The sequence below is a fragment of the Haliotis cracherodii genome, unplaced genomic scaffold (assembly GCF_022045235.1).
Source record: "Haliotis cracherodii isolate W230 unplaced genomic scaffold, xgHalCrac1.p SCAF_12, whole genome shotgun sequence".
Classification (NCBI taxonomy): domain Eukaryota; kingdom Metazoa; phylum Mollusca; class Gastropoda; order Lepetellida; family Haliotidae; genus Haliotis; species Haliotis cracherodii.
Genome location: NW_027266267.1, coordinates 27,183,224 through 27,202,600, shown reverse-complemented (window position 1 = coordinate 27,202,600; position 19,377 = coordinate 27,183,224). Strand labels below are relative to the sequence as shown.

Sequence of the window (19,377 nt, the reverse complement as noted above, 5' to 3'; positions counted from 1 at the left end):
TTAAAAATATCAGTTTTGAAATTTCAGTCTTTCATAGAATACAATTACTGGCCTTATTTCACATTGATGAAGACTAGAGCTGGCGAGAACATACACCAATCCAATCTTGGACCGTTAACATGTCTGAATTCCAAGCTGGTTTTAGGCAAGGGTATTCAACACTCGATAACATTTGTGTATTACAATATAATACAGCGTTATATAAACAACAAAGGTGGAAAGTGTTATGCTTTATTTATTATTTTTCTAACGCATTTCTTGACATCGTGGACTATGGAAATGTAACAAGGTGTTAAAGTCTGTAATGTATAAAATGCAAATTTAGTGTGTGCCAAGGATGTATACTCTGTCTAGTATTTTTATGCTCTTGGTTTCATAAAAGAATTATCGTAAGAGAACAGTCGCGTTAACGGTATTCAATATATAAACAATTGATGTATTAGAACGTTACAGAGACAAAAAAAAATACACTGTTAAAACGAATAAAACGAAAATCACTGTGTTAAACTGTGAAAAGGTATATGATATATAAACATCCATAAATAATCCTATACACTGAATAACAATATATATACATATATATAGTATTACTAGTTTATTAATTAACGCCATGATCCATGGTATGATCCCCGGTCTGCCATCACTCCCAATACACTCGTAATAAAACGGTATCAGATGGAGACGAGTGTAATAGTTTATTTATTACTCGCTTAATATAACCATTGGAAAAAATTCGAACGTTGGAAAAAAAACGTCGCTATTATAAGACTGGTGTATGAATACAATATTCGTAGCATGTTACCGAGATCGATTATAAGAAAGCTTGTCAAAACAACATATGTTCATAACAGCCACCACAAAGATCACCAAGTCATCAACATGTGCATTCAACAGGAGGTGAGGTGAGGTGAAATGGGGTTAAAGATTATTGTACTTATATAGCGACGTGCATGCCCGTGTGTGTGTGGCTGCTCGCACTCTTCCGGACAAATGCCGATTTTATAGCGCTAGCCCACTTCGATACAATGCCGCAGTTACTCAGTGTACTGACTCCGAGCCGACCAGTCCTTGTTTTTAGCCCCTAAATGCAAAGTTCCAGGCAAGGTAACAACAAGTATCACCCTTTGACGTATTTTGTTATGACGCGACCGGGGGACAAACCCCGTACCTTCCGCTCTCCGGGCGGACACTCTACCACTAGACCACGGAGGCGGTCCATTCAACAGTCAAATCAAACATAACAATATCACTCCGTCGCTTTAGGTGAGGAGTACCCGAGAGACGATCTTCTTATGGAGTCATGCCTCGTTGGCTGTGTGATTTCATACCAGTCACCAGTTTGTGTGTTACAAAATTATTGTAATTACCAATAAGCAACATCCCTTGTTGTGATGCACGACACGGGCTTATATCGCTAACTTGAGCATGACAGGCCTAACGACTGTCTACCTTGTTCTCAATTGCAACACAAAATGCAAGGTCAAAAATAAATAACATGTTTTTATGATACAACTAGCAAGTTAAAAATACCAATTTTGAATTATCAGTCTTTTATATCTACATAGAATACATTAACTGGCTTTATTTCACATTAATTACAACACAAAGTTCAAGGTCGAAAATAAACATGTGAGTTTTTGCGAAGGTGCTTTGACAAAAAAAAAATTGTTTATTAGTAATGCAATGAACCTATTTAATACCTCGATGCCTGCATTACTACACTATGAAATTGAGAGTTCGTTTACTATATTGCAAACGCATTTCGTCACGTGTCCTGCGACAGATCAAAAGCTACCGCAAAGACTCGCGGACTTGACAAATTCAAGTATGTCAGTTTTTCAGCGAGTGTTTACCTACATGCACACCGTGTGGATCAAGCTCTGGTGTTTCCGGAGAATTACTAGATAATCCATCTGACAGAAAAGTAGACGTTGTGGACAACCGCACAGCGCTACCGACACCCCCTTTCAAAGACCAGACAATAATAATAATAATGTGATGTTAAATAAATGTGTATTGTTATTAAACGAGTGGTCCCTTCATAGGTGAGTAATGAAATGAAGTACACATTTATGAGTGAAAGAGTGAGTATTGTTTTACGTCGCTTTTAGCAATATTCCAGAAATATCACGGCGGGGGACACCAGAAATGGGCTTCACACATTGTATCCATGTCGGGAATCGAACCCGGGTCTTCGTCGTGACGAGCGAACGCTTTAACCACGAGGCTATCCGACCGCCCCACACATTTATGAAGTTGAAAAGTACACTCATGATTATATACAGTGTATAAAAACGTCAACGCCAGAAAATAATCAGTTGTAATTATCCGCCGAAACCGGACGTAACGCGACCAACTGTGCTGTCAGGAGAAAGGCTGGTGCAGATGATAGACTGTTCTTCTATGTCCTCGTCATCAGACAAACAGGTTTCCTAAGCTGGTGGTTCTAGACGGAAATGGAAGGAAATAAAATCGCATGTGAACAACGTCAAATAATGTCAACAGATTTGATGGAAGATTAGAGAAGGGCGTTTCCATTGAGTGGACCTTGTTGAATAAGAACATGCCTTAATACCACAGAAGAAACTCTTAGCTTACGATTACTTATGTAGTCAACTTATAAATTCTCTGAGACAGAAGTAGTAGGCGGCCTATTCACGAAGCTGTCTTAGCGGTATGATTGGCGTAAAAGCGTCGTAGCGAAAACAGTCTTAGCTAAGCCTGTTCTCGTCGTTGTCTTAGCGCTAAGTTATCTTAAGTTTACGACAAAAATTAAGCCAGGGTAGGACCTGTCTTAGAAGCTTGCGACAGGTACAATGGCGGCCAAAAGATGGCGTGATGAAGCAAATGATTCGACAGATTGGGTCTACTGTATCATTTCTGACCACAAAACCGAGTGATTTCCACTTGCAATTTCAAAACACGAACAACTTACCCCAGCAAACACCACTGAAACGTTGTATTTACCGATTATGCCAAACTGCGTGTCGATAACAGATGATAGCTAATATTCATTTCACGCAAAATTTTACTTGAAATACGGTATCTTTTGCGTTTATTTTTGGTGAAACACAAGTAGCTTATGTGCCTGCTATTGCAATGGCCGTGACCTTTTCTTGTCAAGGGCAGTTATTTTTTTATGGCGATTGAGAGTGGTTTCCCTTTTACTTTGAGTACGGCGAAGGAAGTCCATAACGTCTATAGCTAATGGAATGGCCACCTTGTCGATAATGTATAGCTACATGTAGATGGCATGGATGAAAATCATTTGATTTATGACTGAATGACAAAGAAAATGATTCAAGCTTGTTCTTCAGTGTTGTGTAAACAGACATATTTTAATAAGGACGGTTTACAATCAAGGCAGGTTTATTCACATAACCTACATTACCAATTTATCTATTTTGCTCTAAGCCACGTTGCAGTTTCGAGACATCATATATGTATGGATGGATGGATAGATGCGTTAACTTTCATTTTTATCGATTCAGGATTTCCTTCTCACATCTAGCAAAAGGATGTTTGTTCATTTGTGTTAGATGCAATCTATCAAATCTTGGTATTTGACCACACCGATATAATGCACGTATGGCTTGTCCTGGTAGGAAGGAAATCCTGAACCTAAAACAATTAAACAAACGTAAATACAGGATATTTTATTTTATTTTTTTGTGAGTTATAGTGAGGAAATAGGTATCGGACATTTTCAACTCGCGAACTTTCTTGAAGATATGTTTTAATTTAAGATTCTGAGAAGATATGCACATATAACCTCATTCTATGTTAAATTCAACCAGTATCGATACGAAAATTTAATCGACTGGTATAGTGTCCAAAGGCTTTTACTTTTCCTTGTGATTGTTCATTAGCCCTGGGTAAGCATAGTTTTGTCACGCTGCAATTTGAAATACTATGGTAAACAATATCAGTTGAATCATTTCACTGTGTAGCATTTAGACTAGCTTTTGTGTGAATTCAACATTGTTGTTTTCAAGGTTATCGCCCAAGCTTTGTTTACATTCTATTTCGGTTGTAGACGTTTCTAAACAGATTGAAAGGAACGTCGTTAAATGTGTGTCCCTGTATATATCGCAACAATACGACGGTCCTGCAACTGGCCTATGTCACGTTCAACGAAAAGCATGTGATGTGTCGCAAGTAATGTTTGCTATCATTGCTACTTATTGACGCATATTGTTCGTATTTACATTTTCGTTTACCTTCGGCATAATTATGCTTTCGAATTGTATATATTAATCTGCAATACTTGCTGTATCTATTTACAAAGGACAGCATCTTTACGATACTATGATTGATAAATTGTACATAACAATAAAATGTGGCTTTATTATTAATCACAACATCAATAAGTATCTTCAATAGCGGTTTAACTGTTAATCTTTAAAACTTTTGCAACGTTAAAATTAATAATACAATTTTAAAGTAGGGAATTCCGTGAATAATCGATGACGTCAATTGGGAAACACCCAGCTTATTTTACCTCCCTCACAAAAGAGTTCCCTGTCTTAGCTACGATTTGTGTCGTCAGTGAGATAACGTTGAGAAAGGTTTAAGACAGCTTAAAAAATAGCACATATAGCAGTCGTAACTTTAGTCTTGTCAAAGGTAAGACAGCTTCGTGAATAGACCGCCAGCATACCAGTAACACTCATTCAAAATACTGAATATCATACAGAGAAACACGAAGTCAATTAATCTGACGGGAATGCTAGCAAAATTCAGAAGTAGCAGAATACTAGCAACATTTGTACAAAATTCTCAATATTATACAGGGAAACACGAAGTCTCTTATTGTGACTGGAATAATAGCATTACCACGCCAAGAAAACACTTCCCGTGTCACGGTGCGTCACCTTATTCTGGGAGGAAAGCTCGGATTGATGCAGGTTTTATACCTTTACTACTTGAAATTGGTGACACCCACGTACACGGGCAGGGTTTGCGAGGAAGAGACTAATACATACTCGTCTGTCCATGTTTCTTCTTCTTCATAGGCTTAGCGTACAAGGCATCAATGTCTGCGCTGGAGGGTGTGGCACCTTGTCCTGTACTGCTGTCACAGGAATTGGCATCTACAGAAGTACATAGTTATAAAAAAAATCATTTCTGGTTTGATACATATATTTTTCTGCTACTATTCGGAGCGTCTACGTAGATGTGAGAATGGTCAACGTAAATGTATGTTTGGTCTACGTAGATGTAAATATGGTCTACGTAGATGTACATATGGTCTACGTAGATGTAAGTATGGTCTACATATATGAAAATATGGTCTTCGTAGATGTAAGTATCGCCTACGTAGATGTGAGAATGGTCAACGTAGATGTACGTTTGGTCTACGTAGATGTATGTATGGTCTACGAAGATGTAAGTATGGCCTACGTAGATGTAAGTATAGTCTACGTAGATGTAAATATGGTCTACGTAGATGTAAATGTGGTCTACGTAGATGTATGGTCTACGTAGATGTGAGAATGGTCTACGTAGATGTAAATATGGTCTACGTAGATGTAAGTATAGTCTATGTAGATGTAAATATGGTCTACGTAGATGTAAATATGGTCTACGTAGATATGAGAATGGTCAACGTAGATGTAAGTTTGGTCTACGTAGATGTAAGCATATTCTGCGAAGAATTTAAGAATGTGGCACTAACATGCTTCCATACGTGATCACAAATTGCACCTTTCCTTTGGACACCGCTGTAACGACGCTCTGGATGTTCTAAACACCATAATGTGTACACATACTTCTACGATGCGATACGTTGCACGGAGGTTCGATACGATAAGGTTAAGTAGAACCATATGTCTTTGTGCATTGCACGCATCTTTGTATTGACAAGTATTAGTTGTTTGTCTATATTCTAACATATCTAGTGTGGATTCAGGGTAAGGATGTAGATCCCTAAATAAATAGGATTTTGAAAGGCGGATAAATGGATCAGGTGGCCAGGCTCGTTAACTTGGTTAATTACGTGGATCGATGCTAGTGCTAATTGTCACAACTACAAGTGCTTGTTACAGACCGCCGTCATACAGCTGGAATTTTGCTGGATGTGGCGCTAAACAATGAACAAACACACACATGAACAAACACTCTTATATAACATATATTACTTCCTTTTCTGTTACCGTACCGTCTTGTTAGTGTACGACGAGGCAATAAGGTGAGATGAAATGGGTTTAACACTTATATAGAGACGTGCATCCACGTGTGTGTGTGTGTGTGTCTGTGTGTGTGTGTGTATGCGTGTGTGTGTGTGTGTGTGTGTGTGTGTGTGTGTGTGTGTGTGTGTGTGTGTGTGTGTGTGTGTGTGTGTGTGTGTGTGTGTGTGTGTGTGCGTCATGGATATTTAGGTATAAATCTTTAGTATGAATGTGAAGCGTCTACAAAGCACCAGTTGTGAATCTTTGTGAACTTACAGTAAAGGTTTGAATAGTAGGAAAAAGCGTGTAAATGTTGTTTACCACGGCAGTCCAACATAATCCATGACACACCACCGGCCAGGTCGACAATCCATTGTATCTTTTTACGACCAACATACACCTGGTACCTGCTCTACCCTAGATTCCCCACGTGGTTCATGTTGAAACCAGGAAACACTAACATGGCGATGAAGGATCAAGGGACACAATCGTATTTACGACCTTACGTTGAGTATAGGTTATCTTTACTGTACATACTTGTGTTGTTAATACTTTATTGTTTACGTTATAAACACATACTTTGTGTTCCTGGTCTGTCCAGAGTCATGGGGTCGGCGTATAGGGGTCCAGTCCTTTGAATAGTATTCTGGTAGGTTGCCTCGGATCCTGCACCTTGGTAGGCCATGATAAAACCATCTACAGTAAGGAAACAATGCATATTGTCCTATATTCGATATGCCCTTATATTTATAGTGTGGGATAAAGTTGTCTCCATTTGACGGAACGGCACACATCAACTGCGGTCACAATTATTATCAATAAATGTATATGTGTCTGTAAGTTTTGTAAATATATTACTGCATCCTACATGTGGTCTAAACCTGACAAGACACACCATCATGATCAGTTGAGCTCGTTTTTGGAAATGTTATTTTTTAGCTTTTCCTTAAATCAAACAGTGGTATTTTAATGACCGTACAAGTTATAAGGAAGAGAATACTGTAAAGTACGGTTATAACGAACTCAAGGGGACTGCTAATTTTAGTTCGTTATACCCGTAGTTCGTTGTAAGCACATATACAGCATAACTACAGCAAATAGTCGGGATCAAAAAAGTTAAGTTCGTTATATCCGTCAGTTCGTTATAAGCGTGTCCGTTATAACCGTAGTTTACTGTATATGGATGTCAACTTCTTGTAATGAGGAACACAACGTTTCGGAGTATATGCTTACTCCTTCATCAGGAGTTATGTCTGTCAAACATAATTCCTATATTTGACATAGCACGGCCTTTCATATATTTGGTGTATTTCGAAATATTCCAAACAAATCTTCATTCAAATTGATAACTAATTGACCGGTTTTAATGTCAACATCAAAAATTCAATAACATCGAAATTTTCACTCCTCAAACAGGAGCTGTGTAAGTAACTTGGAAGAAATTGGTTTTCAGATACCGAGATGTATGTCAGTCAGGAACACCTTTCAAACCGTTTAGTCACAGAAATATACATATCAGGGGGCCAGACAGTCGGGTCTTGTAGCTGAACACGTCTGTCTTCGCTGATATATAGTTGTACAATTATTGTTAAACGTCAAATACCTGCTTCTCTTGGAGGTCTCGAGGTGGTCGCTATCCGGCATAGAGGAGTTTCACCATCCATAACGACATGACAGGCCTTGTCCACCATGACTAAATGAGGGAAATAATCAAAAGATCAGGCCTAACATATTCAACACTAAGTTTCACCATACGTGACGATAAGCCTTGTCAACCGTCACTGAATGTGGAGAATAATCACACGATCAGGCCTTATATATTCATTCATTATATATAATTGTCTTTTGTTGGTGCAGGTATTGGTTCCCAACGAGAAACAGGGAGCCATAATGTACCTACCGCTGTGTCTTGATAGTATGAAATCGGCATTCTCCTTGCGACTCCTAAACAGATGTAAGTGTAAAGATGTAAACAGAAGGCTTTCTGAAACTGTAAGTATGAAATGTAGGTTATGCAATGGATATAATGAGGCTGTCCAACACATTGTCAGTGGATGCCCAGCTTTGGCAAAAACGCAATATCTTAAGCGACATGAAGTGTCTCGGTCATTTTATTATCTTCTTCGCCATGCTTGTGGTTTTGACACAGATGCCCATCCATGGTACTACACAGAATATGTACAGGGTGTATTGGAAAATGATAATTTCAAAATTCCCCCAATGTTCTCGGTTCCTTATTTGAAGTACCTCCAAATCAGTTGACTGACATTGGGAGAGTACTCGAGTTTGCTGCCAGAGATACAGCCCTTGTGACAATCAGGGTATTGCTGAAGGCTGCAGTGTCTCGGAGTCTCCACACTCTCCGAAAGATTCTGGGTGGGTTCGACTGGGCAGCGCTTCCTGGGAGAAGTCCCATGGCCATTTGCTGTCTGGCCTGATGATGAGCCTAACCAACCTGACTGTATCATGGTCACCCAAACCCTCAAATATAACAAGAGGGATGCCTGGAACTTTCCAATGGTCAACTTTCCATTAACGTTCAGCACTCTTCCTGCAGTTACAGAATACATTTCGAAAGTTTTGAGTTACAAGAGTGTATGCTCTTTCTGCGAAGATTTCAAAGTGTCTTAAACCACTCTTGTTCAAAAGTTGTTTGTTACAACATTCAAAGCCTCAGTAAAGCTTTCATAATGTTTTGTGGTGGACATGTGGAGGACATTGACGTTGAAGCATCTGTGACAAGAAGGATGTCTGATGCAACTTCTTATTTTTGTTTGAATCATGTTCCCCCGTTTCTTCAGATGAGCAGCTGACTGGTGTTGTGTTTGTGACGGATGCCACGTGTGGGGCAGGATACGCCCATCTTGTCGCGAGCACCTGTTATCATCACTATTTGACAATGATTCATAAACACATGTCGGAATTGTACAATCAACTCTGCTTTGAGCATACATTTCTTACGAATATAGAAAAGGGTTTTGTCCTTTTCATGCTAATTTTCTGCATTTGTATGCAGAGAATTAACATTTCCATCGAAGCCCTTGTCAAGGTATTAAGTAACGAGTCGATCACATGTACACATGCTTCTGGGCTTATTGTTTTTTTTAAAAGATATACTGCTTTGGTAGCTTGGCGTATGCAGGTGTAATGACGTGTGTACAGATATCAATGTGAGTATTGATTGCAATTGTCACACACCGTTGTTTCAGCATTATATCTTTTTACCACTGATAAAGTTCATGTTTTAGGGACAAAGTTCATACAAACATTAAATAAGCCACATATGGTTTTACGTATTTGCCTCCGAATGATTAACTAACTCAATAATGGTAAAGATAGTAAACTTACGTCAGTTTGTCCTTCTCTTCATGTCGTACTGAAAATAACCACATATGTGCATATAATACTCTGTGGATAACAGGACTTGAAATAGCCACATACTTATATGTACATATAATACTCTGTGGATAACAGGACTTGAAATAGCCACATACTTATATGTACATATAATACTCTGCGGATAACATGACTTGAAATAGCCACATACTTATATATACATATAATACTCTGCGGATAACAGGACTTGAAATAGCCACATACTTATATGTACATATAATACTCTGTGGATAACATGACTTGAAATAGCCACATACTTATATGTACATATAATACTCTGCGGACAACAGTACTTGAAATAGCCACATACTTATATGTACATATAATACTCTGTGGATAACAGGACTTGAAATAGCCACAGACTTATATGTACATATAATACTCTGTGGATAACATGACTTGAAATAGCCACATACTTATATGTACATATAATACTCTGCGGACAACAGTACTTGAAATAGCCACATACTTATATGTACATATAATACTCTGTGGATAACAGGACTTGAAATAACCACATACTTATATGTACATATAATACTCTGTGGACAACAGTACTTGAAATAGGTTCACTCTGTAGGTAACGGTAACCTTAACGTAATACATTCCAGATGTGTTCGCTGCCTTCACATCATCCATTGCAGTGGAGGTTAACATATATTCTTGCATGTCCTTATCTCTATTTATCAATATTTCATTTCAATTGTTTCGGCAACTATATTCAACACATGATTTCTATTCCACGAGCATAACACCAAGATAACTAATCATGTTTTATACACGTCTACATTGATGACTTACATTGAGCATGTAAGTGAGTATGGTTTTGCGCCGCTTTTAGCGAATGTTCCATCAGACACCCAAAATGGTCTTCACACATTGTAATTACCTTATGGAAGTGAGTGAGTGAGTATGGTTTTACGCCGCGTTTACCAATAATCCAGCAATATAACGGCGGGGGACACACGATATGGGCTTCACACATTGTACCCATGTGGAGAATCGAACTCGGGCCTTCGGCGTGACAAGCAAACGCTTCAACGAGTAGGGTACCCCACCGCCCCTTATAGAAAACAACTACAAGTTGTATTGGATAATATTGCTTAATTATTTGGAACTACTCACATCCATTCCCCAACTTGCCCCAGGTCCGTACACAGTACACCACCAGGGAGATGCAGGTCACGATGATGAGCAGGAGAGAGACGGCGCCGGTGAATATATAGACATTAGGACAAGTTTCAGGACCTGATGAAAAGAAAATGCATTCAGTGAAACCACGTTGATCAAGAATGTAGCATTCAAACTGAAAGCGTTCGGAATAATAAAACAACAAAATTAAGGAATCCTGGTTCTGCTGTGATGTCCCTGTATGTACATGTCCGTGTTCCCAGCAGTGGGGTTTCCTGATTATCAGAGTTCGGAATAACAAAACAACAAAATTAAGGAATCATGGTCCTGCTGTGATGTCCTGTATGTACATGTCCGTGTTCCCAGCAGTGGGTTTCCTGATTATCAGAGTTCGGAATAAGGAGGTTCCACTGCAGATGATAATGTATGCGGCTACATCTTTACGAGCGTTATGAAAATCCAATGAATTACCAAAACGACTATATCACGTAAAATATTGTTAATATTATGATGACTGTAATGTACTGGGAATAAGAAAACATAGAATTAAATGGTATAAGCTTCTATAAACACATATAAAACTCTAGAAAATAACGACTCTCCGAGAAAACGGATTTCATTGGGCGTAAAAGGCAAACTAGTATGAATGGATCACTGAAAATCAGTGATGACGCCAGGTGTTCGCGACAGGGTAAGCATATCCACTCACACCTACCACGCACACAAATAGCATAAGTATGGATTTTGTTGCTTGACACTGCACAGCAGTAATCCTGTTATGCAACGGCGACATGTACACAAACATAAAAATAAATTCGGTAGTTTTATTCTGCAGAACAGAAGCAGGGAAGGTTGACTATTCTAAATATGAGAATATCCACGCTGACGAAGATTGTATGCGTCATGCTGACAAAGATTGTATGCTTCACGCTGACGAAGATTGTATGCGTCACGCTGACGAAGATTGTATGCGTCACGCTGACGAAGATTGTATGCGTCACGCTGACAAAGATTGTATGCTTTACGCTGACGACGATTGTATGGGCATTTAGCCCGTCACACTGACCAAGATTGTATGCTTCACGCTGACGACGATTGTATACGTCACGCTAACGACGATTGTATGCGTCACGCTGACGACGATTGTATGGCATTTAGCCCGTCACACTGACAAGCCTACAACCATGGTTGAAGTCAGATCTCATTTGTACAATTGCAACAAGACACACCGCATGTATGGTCATCTCCAGATAACACGAAGTAGGATAGACGAAATATCACGAATTATATTGCAATCTATGTAATGGTGACTCTGACAATATCGCCCAGGTAACAGCTGCGAAAATAAATATGTTACGGCCCTGATATTGCAGTTGCATTAGGCACGTGAGCATGTACACAAAATATGCTACCCTATTATTCATTATTAGTGTCGATAAAATTAACTTGCAATATGACAATGTTAATTATGGTTTTATTTATATGCATTACGAGAATATGTTTCTCTTTCCTTACTTCTCGGGGAAAAGTTTGTTAGATTTCTCTGATTAGGTTGATTTCAAATTAACTTTCCTCCCAAATGCATTGTAGATTTATGATAAGTGCATGCTGGATAAGGGACAATACTAAAACAAGGCGTGTCACTTTCGTATGAGTGCATGGGGGCCTAAACGAGACGGATGTTTTTAGTGTGTACCCATTTGAGAAACACAGGTTGAGGTGACAAACCAAGGAAGCGCCTCTGGGATTTTCGAAGGTACTTTCTTCGGATCCTGACACGAAAAGGAACGAAACCCTGTACAACAATATCGGCGTCTGTGGCTGCCGATACCGAATTGGCTTTGGTTGAGTCTGTACGTCTTTTGTTATCGTACCAGTAAACACAGCTCCAGGTTGCAATTCGTTATGTAGAGTTGCATCCCTTAGGCGTTCCAGAAACCTATGACAGGTTCGAATTCAAGATTCGCCCTGGTTATGTTGCTAGGTTTGTAAGAATAATAACTGTGCCTGTGAGTTTCAACAATGTGGTGGCTATGTAAGACCAACATCTCTTCCTGTTTTCACCCAAGTTCAAAGTGACACGATCCGATATAACTGAAATACTGTTGAAATCGGCGTTAAACCCAACTCACTCACTCATTCAATATTCCACAATCACAACATGTATGATTATTACGGAAACTATTAACACACGTATGTAATTGCAGTAATCCAATGGTCCGTGTCACCACGTCACATACAATGATAACAATGTAACGGTTACCTGTAGATGTAGTAAGTGAGACGGAACTTGTTGTCGTGACACCGTAAGTGGTGTTTTCTGTATAGTAGATGGGCGTTGTTGAACCTGAAAACCACAATGGAAATGGAATGGTAAGTATGGCCACGTTGGTCGTAGTCACTTGTTTTCTTTATCAACACATAATATAGGACCTCTCCTTGCTGACTGTTGTCCTAATTATAACAGCCACAGGCATAGGACAAGACAAGCAGCCTTGTGATAGCGGCTCAGTATTAATCCCGCATACGTCATTCTTGTATGAATGACGTCATGTTTCAATGAATGACGATACGTTTCCACCATAATTGAACTAACCAGGGTAGCAGAATGCTGCGACCAATTATCTAAATCGGAGTTTGTTTGTTGAATAATAATCAAACGCAAAATAATTGATTCAATAAGAGTGACAGATTGCGCGGTAAACTGCTTCTTGTAGATGGTGAGAATGGTTTCATTCAATTTGTGTTTACCCAATTTCAATTTACATTCTGCTGTAATAGAACAGGGAAATTTACAAATGGTTTGTGCAATGACAATGGTATGTTATGATCAACAGGCTTGCTACATTCTAAATATATTATAACTGTATGTTCAATACGTCAGACAAAATTCAACATTTTGTCTGTAAAGAAACAAGAAACCTTAAAGACGTATTGTTTAACCTCATGTATGCGTAATTACTTCAGTACTAACACATGGAACGTTAACTGCCATGTCAGAGACGTACCTTTTGTGTAGAGGATATCTGCTGTATCAGTTGCATTTGTGACACCTGGTGTTGAACCTGTACATACATGTAAACGTCAATCCCTGGACAAAACCGAACATTTATAATAAACCTTCCAATCCTGGGATTAAGTTATTTCCCTACATAAACTAGCATCTGTCAAAATGTGAGTTATATGTCAAGACAGGCCACATTCATACTATCACAGCGTAGCTGGATGTATTCTTAGAAAGGAAGCAGCTCCAAGCAATACGTGGAATAACAGTATAACATCGTATGTCATTTTAGTAGCAGAAATGTCAGAGCCTCTGCGAGTTGGGACAGACATACACTTCAAGTTAGTGAGGGGCGGATACATGAAACCCAACTGAATTACAGTATAGCATCGTATGTCATTACAGTAGCAGAATTATCAGAGCCTCTGGCAGATTGGGACAGACATTTCAGAGTAGTGAAGGGCGTTGGGGAAGTGCCGCAGTTAAAGTGCTCGCTTGTTACGCCTAACATCCGGGCTCGATTCCCAAAACACAGAAACAATGTTTGAAGGTCCTAATTTCTGTCTCACCACGTGATATTGCTGTGACACTGCTTCACTTACTCATTCCATCACTGTTGCATGGCTTTATGCTGCGATATTGACGATGTGACGTTAAACATTGACTCGCATACTTCTTGCAAGGCTTTAGGGCTGAGTTACTACCAATGCGGCGTTAAATACCATGCAGCTCTTTACGACTGAAATTGACTTACACATGTCTTGCGCCAACTGCCCATGTGCAAAAATGAAATACATGTATACAAACCTGAATTGTCACGTGTACTTGTCAATTCAGGTGTAGTCGTGTTGGCCATGGCGCTCATTTCTGTGAAGCGGAAAATATTTATCTACGTATTTACCATAATTGAAACTATTAACATCATGATATAACTGACCACTTATGAATCTAAAGATTTCGGACCACTGGAGCTACTTATTTTTCAGTTCATTGTTTATTGCATTCCCAGCTCCCTGGGGAGTATTCGTCCGTTTTCTCGCAGGGTGGACGCCGTGATGTTGCTGGAATATTGCTAAAAGCGGCGTAAAACCATACTCACTCAGGATGTTAATTATAATATATGCTCTATACATTGTATAGAATACTGCAAGGTACATAATCGTGTTTTCGTATTCTCACAATCTTGGCCTTTTGTCAACAGTGAACAAAACTGAAAGCGCGAAATGGAACATAAACTTCATTCTGACATACAACATCTCGTATAATCTCGCGAGCTCGTCTTGACAAATTAGGAGTACCAAACCGACATGGCTTAACTTGAAGCTTCCCTTTTATGAACTATTAATTCTCATGTTTGTGTCGTGCTACGTGCGAACGATAGATGTCCCTGGCGGTATTCCATACTATCGAATACTAAATTTCACATGTTTTTGTTAAAGCGTGTGTGGTCCCAAATATAATTAATCATTAGGGGTGACTATTGGTCTGGAAATCACTATTGCGATAACTATTGATATTGAAAAAAACTATTGCGATAACTATTGATATTGCAAGCAATAATTGCGATAAATATCGCTAGTTTTCAGTGTATCATTTTAGATGGATTTTAGAGTTGGATTAAACCTTGGAACTGAAGTTTCCTTTGAATGTGGTAACCATAACAACAAATAAAAAGTAAAGTTTGAGATATGACTGATTTATTTTTTCTCTACCCTAATAATTTAAGAAAAGAAACTTCCACATTAGCATGTGTAAATTACTACCACTCATGATCAAACGGAAAACAAATTTGAACAGCATTGCTTGTATTTTATTGATATGGTAAATACAATCGAAACTATCGATATTCCTAACTGAAATCGATACTATTGATCGTAAACTGATTTAACAATCGATATATTTACTATAAGTGCTTACCAATAGCAATATATCGATATTTCGATTTATCGTGACACCCCCTTATCATTATCATTAAACACCTTGATATCCAACGTGGATAGTTGCTCACAATATCAATCACTTGGTTGTCTGGCCATCATTGTATCAGTGGAAGATTGTTGAGTGTTAAACAAAACACACGTATAAAATGAACACTTACATACTCATAACAAACTGACCGTGATCGCGTCCACGTTTCACAACATGGGCAAAGGCTTGCTCTGTACTCGCCCTGGATAATTCACTTATTCAGGGAAAATGAGGAAAATCTCATGCTTGATTTAATCAGACCACGCACTGAAATATACTGAAAAGTCTTTCATCATGATATTTGTCATTTAAATTAGGACGAAGCATGCTTATCAAATAATGGCTACATTGCATAATGATATCAGTGTAAAACATCAAACATCAAACCATTTCTGTTTACTGTTGAAATGATATTTTCATCGGAATACAACACTGTGTCGTGCCTAAGGGTCACACCGTTCGCGCGTCACGCCGACGGACCGGGTTCGATTCCCAACATTGGTTTCATGTGTAAAGCCCATTTATTGTGTACACCGCCTTAATACTGCTGGAATGATGCTAAAAGCGACGTTAAACCCAACCCACTCACTCATTTTAAACACCTGTTGATAATTGATCATTTGATGCTAATATTATATGGCAGTCACTCCATTTCAGCATCTCTTAGTGTGAGGCACGTACACATCCGTACAGGTTCTACGGTAATGAGGGGACACGGGTGGCCCAGTCGTCTGAGGCGCCACGATTCGCTGTGCAGAGTTGCGTCCCTTGGGCACGCCATCAATCTATGGTTGTGGGTTCGAATCCTGGTTCGCCCCGATTATGTTTCTAGGTTTGTCAGCAACATACCCGTGCTCGTGGGTTTCACCGAAGTGGTAAACGTCTGAGACCTGCATCACTTCGGGCTTTCCTGCCACATTAAACTGACACGCCGCGATATAACTGGAATACTGTTAAAAGCGGCGTTAAACCCAACTCACTCACTCACTCACTCACTCTATGGTAATGCTAGTTTAAGTGATTTGTGAGGGAGTGTTGTTGGTTTGTTGTTTAACGCCGCACTCAGCAATATTCCAGCTATAGGACGGCGGTTGGTAAATAATCGAGTCTGGACCAGACAATCCAGTGACTGACCTCATGGGTATCGATCTACGCAATTGGGATACGATGATATGGATCAACCAAGTCAGCGAGCCTGACCACCCGATCCCGTCAGTCGTTTCTGTTGCTGAAGACCGAATTTTCACCAGGTCAGAGCAAGAGGCATTAGCTCAGCGGTTGTTTGGTGTATCCACAAAGTTTCATAGCAACTCCCCCATGTTTAAATGTCACTTTGGCACATCTTGCTCCAAGTGAGTGTGTTGGGTTTAACGCCGCTTTTAACAGTACTATAGTTATATCGCGGCGTGTCAGCTTAATGTGGGAGGAAAGCCCGAAGTGATGCAGGTATCTGACGTTTACCACTTCGGTGAAACCCACGAGCACGGTGCTGACAAACCTAGAAACATAATCGGGGCGAACCGGGATTCGAACCCACAATCATAGGTTTCTGGCGTTCCCAAGGAACGCAACTCTGCACAGCGAATCGTGGCGCCTTAGCTGACTGGGCCACCCGTGCCCCCCTACAACCTGATGAAGGCACACAATCTAGATTACAGGGCAGAGACCCGTAAAGTGAGGGTCATAAATATTATTAATTTTATAATGCACAGTTGTTATTTTTTATCAAGAAGTCAGGTTGATTCCACGACAAAGAGGAGTCTCTTGTTATTAAAATATATATATTTTATTTATGGATGGGAATGGTCTTTTTCGCGACCATACAAAAGAAAAACGTTTCACCTTTGAACTCTGCACCGGAGGATATTTTTGAAGTTTTATTTAGCGTTGATAAAAGTAAGCCCTGGGAACTCCCCAACCACACTCATCCCCTCACATTAATTGACCAAGCCTGAGAAGAAGGTACAATTGTTTTGTTGTCTGAGTGAGTGAGTGAGTATGAGTTTACGTCGCCTTTAGCAATATTCTAGCAGTATCACGCCCAGAAATTGGCTTCACACATTGCACCCATGTCGGGAATCGAACCCGGTACGAGCGAACGCTTAAACCACTAGGCTACCCGACCGCCCTCTCTCTCTCTGAGACAAATGTACATTCACAATGACCAGTAACTGATTGTTCAAATACTAGTTATGTCTTCACTAGTACAAACAGGAGTTGGCTATGTTCACATGCAAACGCAATAAAATAACATTCCAATCGCGTGTTATAAAAACAGGGGATTAGAAAAAAATCTCTTCCCATCGCTCCTTTATTCTTTCAGAAGACGTTTAAGCGACTGATTTTTATAAATTTTATCCATCGACCAAGACTTTTGAGAGAGAGAAAAATGGCCAAGCGCCCATTAACACAATATTAAGGCCAAAGTGATACACGTCTACGACAGAGCTACTTCCGAATACGGATCGCCTCCGTGGTCTAGTGGCAGATCTTTTGCCCGGAGAGCAGACGGTCTCGGTGACTAACAGTTTAGCACTCACTCACTCACTCACTCGCTCCACTCCACTCCACTCCACTCCACTCCACTCCACTCCACTCCACTCCACTCCATATCTACCATCCGTTGAGGCACTCATAGTACACGTTCGAACTGACCACCTGAGTATTGAGTGTGTTAAATGAAACCCGTGAAACACCAGACACGTAAGAAATGTCAGAAACAACAGATCTTTAAAAGAAATTTCAAAAAACCCTGAAACAACTGTAATACTTGAAACACCTTGAACACAAGAACGAAAATTTGATAGCACTGAAGCACCTGAAATATCTGACACCAGAAACGCCTGGAACACCTGAAACATCAGGAACACCACAGAAACACCTGAAACATCTGTTATACCAAACACATTAGAAACATCTGAAAATACTGAAACATTGATACCTTGAACATCAGAAACACCTGAATCCTGAAACACCTGAAAAATCAGAAACACCACAGAAACACCTGGAAATCTGTAATACCAGAAACATCAGAAACATCAAAACACCTGAATCCTGAAACATTAGAAACACCTGAAACATCAGTAATACAAGAAACATCTGATACAGAAATCATCAGGAAACAAATAGTGCCCCATTACCCAATGTTCAAGTCCTACTCACCGGAAAATTGAACAGCGACACACAAGGTATCACCTGGGCCGCCACAAACATGTATATCAACAAAGAGACTTGACTTAAATATGTTTGTTGAAACATAGGGTCGCGCGATTTTCCTCATCTGAAAATCAGGTTTCGTTGCACACCTAGATGTCGGTATGTAGCAGGAAGGTGAAAACATGAAAACCCATAGAAAGTTCAATATTAGTGTGCGACTGTATTTCTATGTCACCCACTATCTGATTACACAAGGAAATCAAACTCCGACATTGATATTGCTGCTTACTGACTGACCTTTTACCGCGGAAGCTGCTTTAATGCATATATTCCAAGTTAGGCTTTATAAATCTAATGAAGTATTCTCTTCCTGGTAGACCGCCTCCGCGGTCAAGTGGTCGAGCGTCCTCCCGGAAAGCGGAAGGTATATGGTTCGATGCCCGACCGCGTCATACCAAAATATATTAAATGAAGATACTTGTTGTTACCCTGCCTCGGCATTAAGGGGCGAAAACAAGGACTGGCAGACTCGAGGTCAGTATACTGTGTTTG

At 39.7% G+C, this 19,377-nt stretch overlaps 1 protein-coding gene across 3 annotated transcripts; it reads right to left on the bottom strand.

Annotated features, from left to right (window-relative positions):
* Positions 1 to 539: 539 nt before the first annotated feature.
* LOC139457737 (uncharacterized) lies at positions 540 to 18,962 on the bottom strand. Of its 3 annotated transcripts, none has more exons than XM_071239086.1 (12): positions 18,832 to 18,962; positions 15,819 to 15,946; positions 14,509 to 14,568; positions 13,706 to 13,762; positions 12,961 to 13,044; positions 10,692 to 10,814; positions 9,519 to 9,546; positions 8,071 to 8,114; positions 7,774 to 7,863; positions 6,750 to 6,866; positions 4,986 to 5,093; positions 540 to 2,446 (listed from the first exon to the last, which is right to left on the bottom strand). In XM_071239086.1, the coding sequence occupies exons 3-12, from the start codon at positions 14,564 to 14,566 to the stop codon at positions 2,433 to 2,435; spliced, it is 723 nt and encodes a 240-aa protein (XP_071095187.1). In that variant the 5' UTR covers positions 14,567 to 14,568; positions 15,819 to 15,946; positions 18,832 to 18,962; the 3' UTR covers positions 540 to 2,432. The 3 variants fall into 3 exon arrangements, with proteins under 3 accessions (XP_071095187.1, XP_071095189.1, XP_071095188.1); XM_071239088.1 differs by having other exon boundaries at positions 6,750 to 6,842; XM_071239087.1 differs by having other exon boundaries at positions 15,819 to 15,936.
* Positions 18,963 to 19,377: the final 415 nt, after the last annotated feature.

Excerpts from the sequence above, each read along its gene's own strand:
- LOC139457737 (XM_071239086.1), bottom strand. The coding sequence starts at position 14,566 with ATGAGCGCCATGGCCAACACGACTACACCTGAATTGACAAGTACACGT. Across the intron at positions 9,547-10,691 it reads GGGCAAGTTGGGGAATGGAT|TACGACATGAAGAGAAGGAC; the intron begins GTGAGTAGTTCC and ends GGTTATTTTCAG. Across the intron at positions 7,864-8,070 it reads CATACTATCAAGACACAGCG|TCATGGTGGACAAGGCCTGT; the intron begins GTAGGTACATTA and ends TCCCTCATTTAG.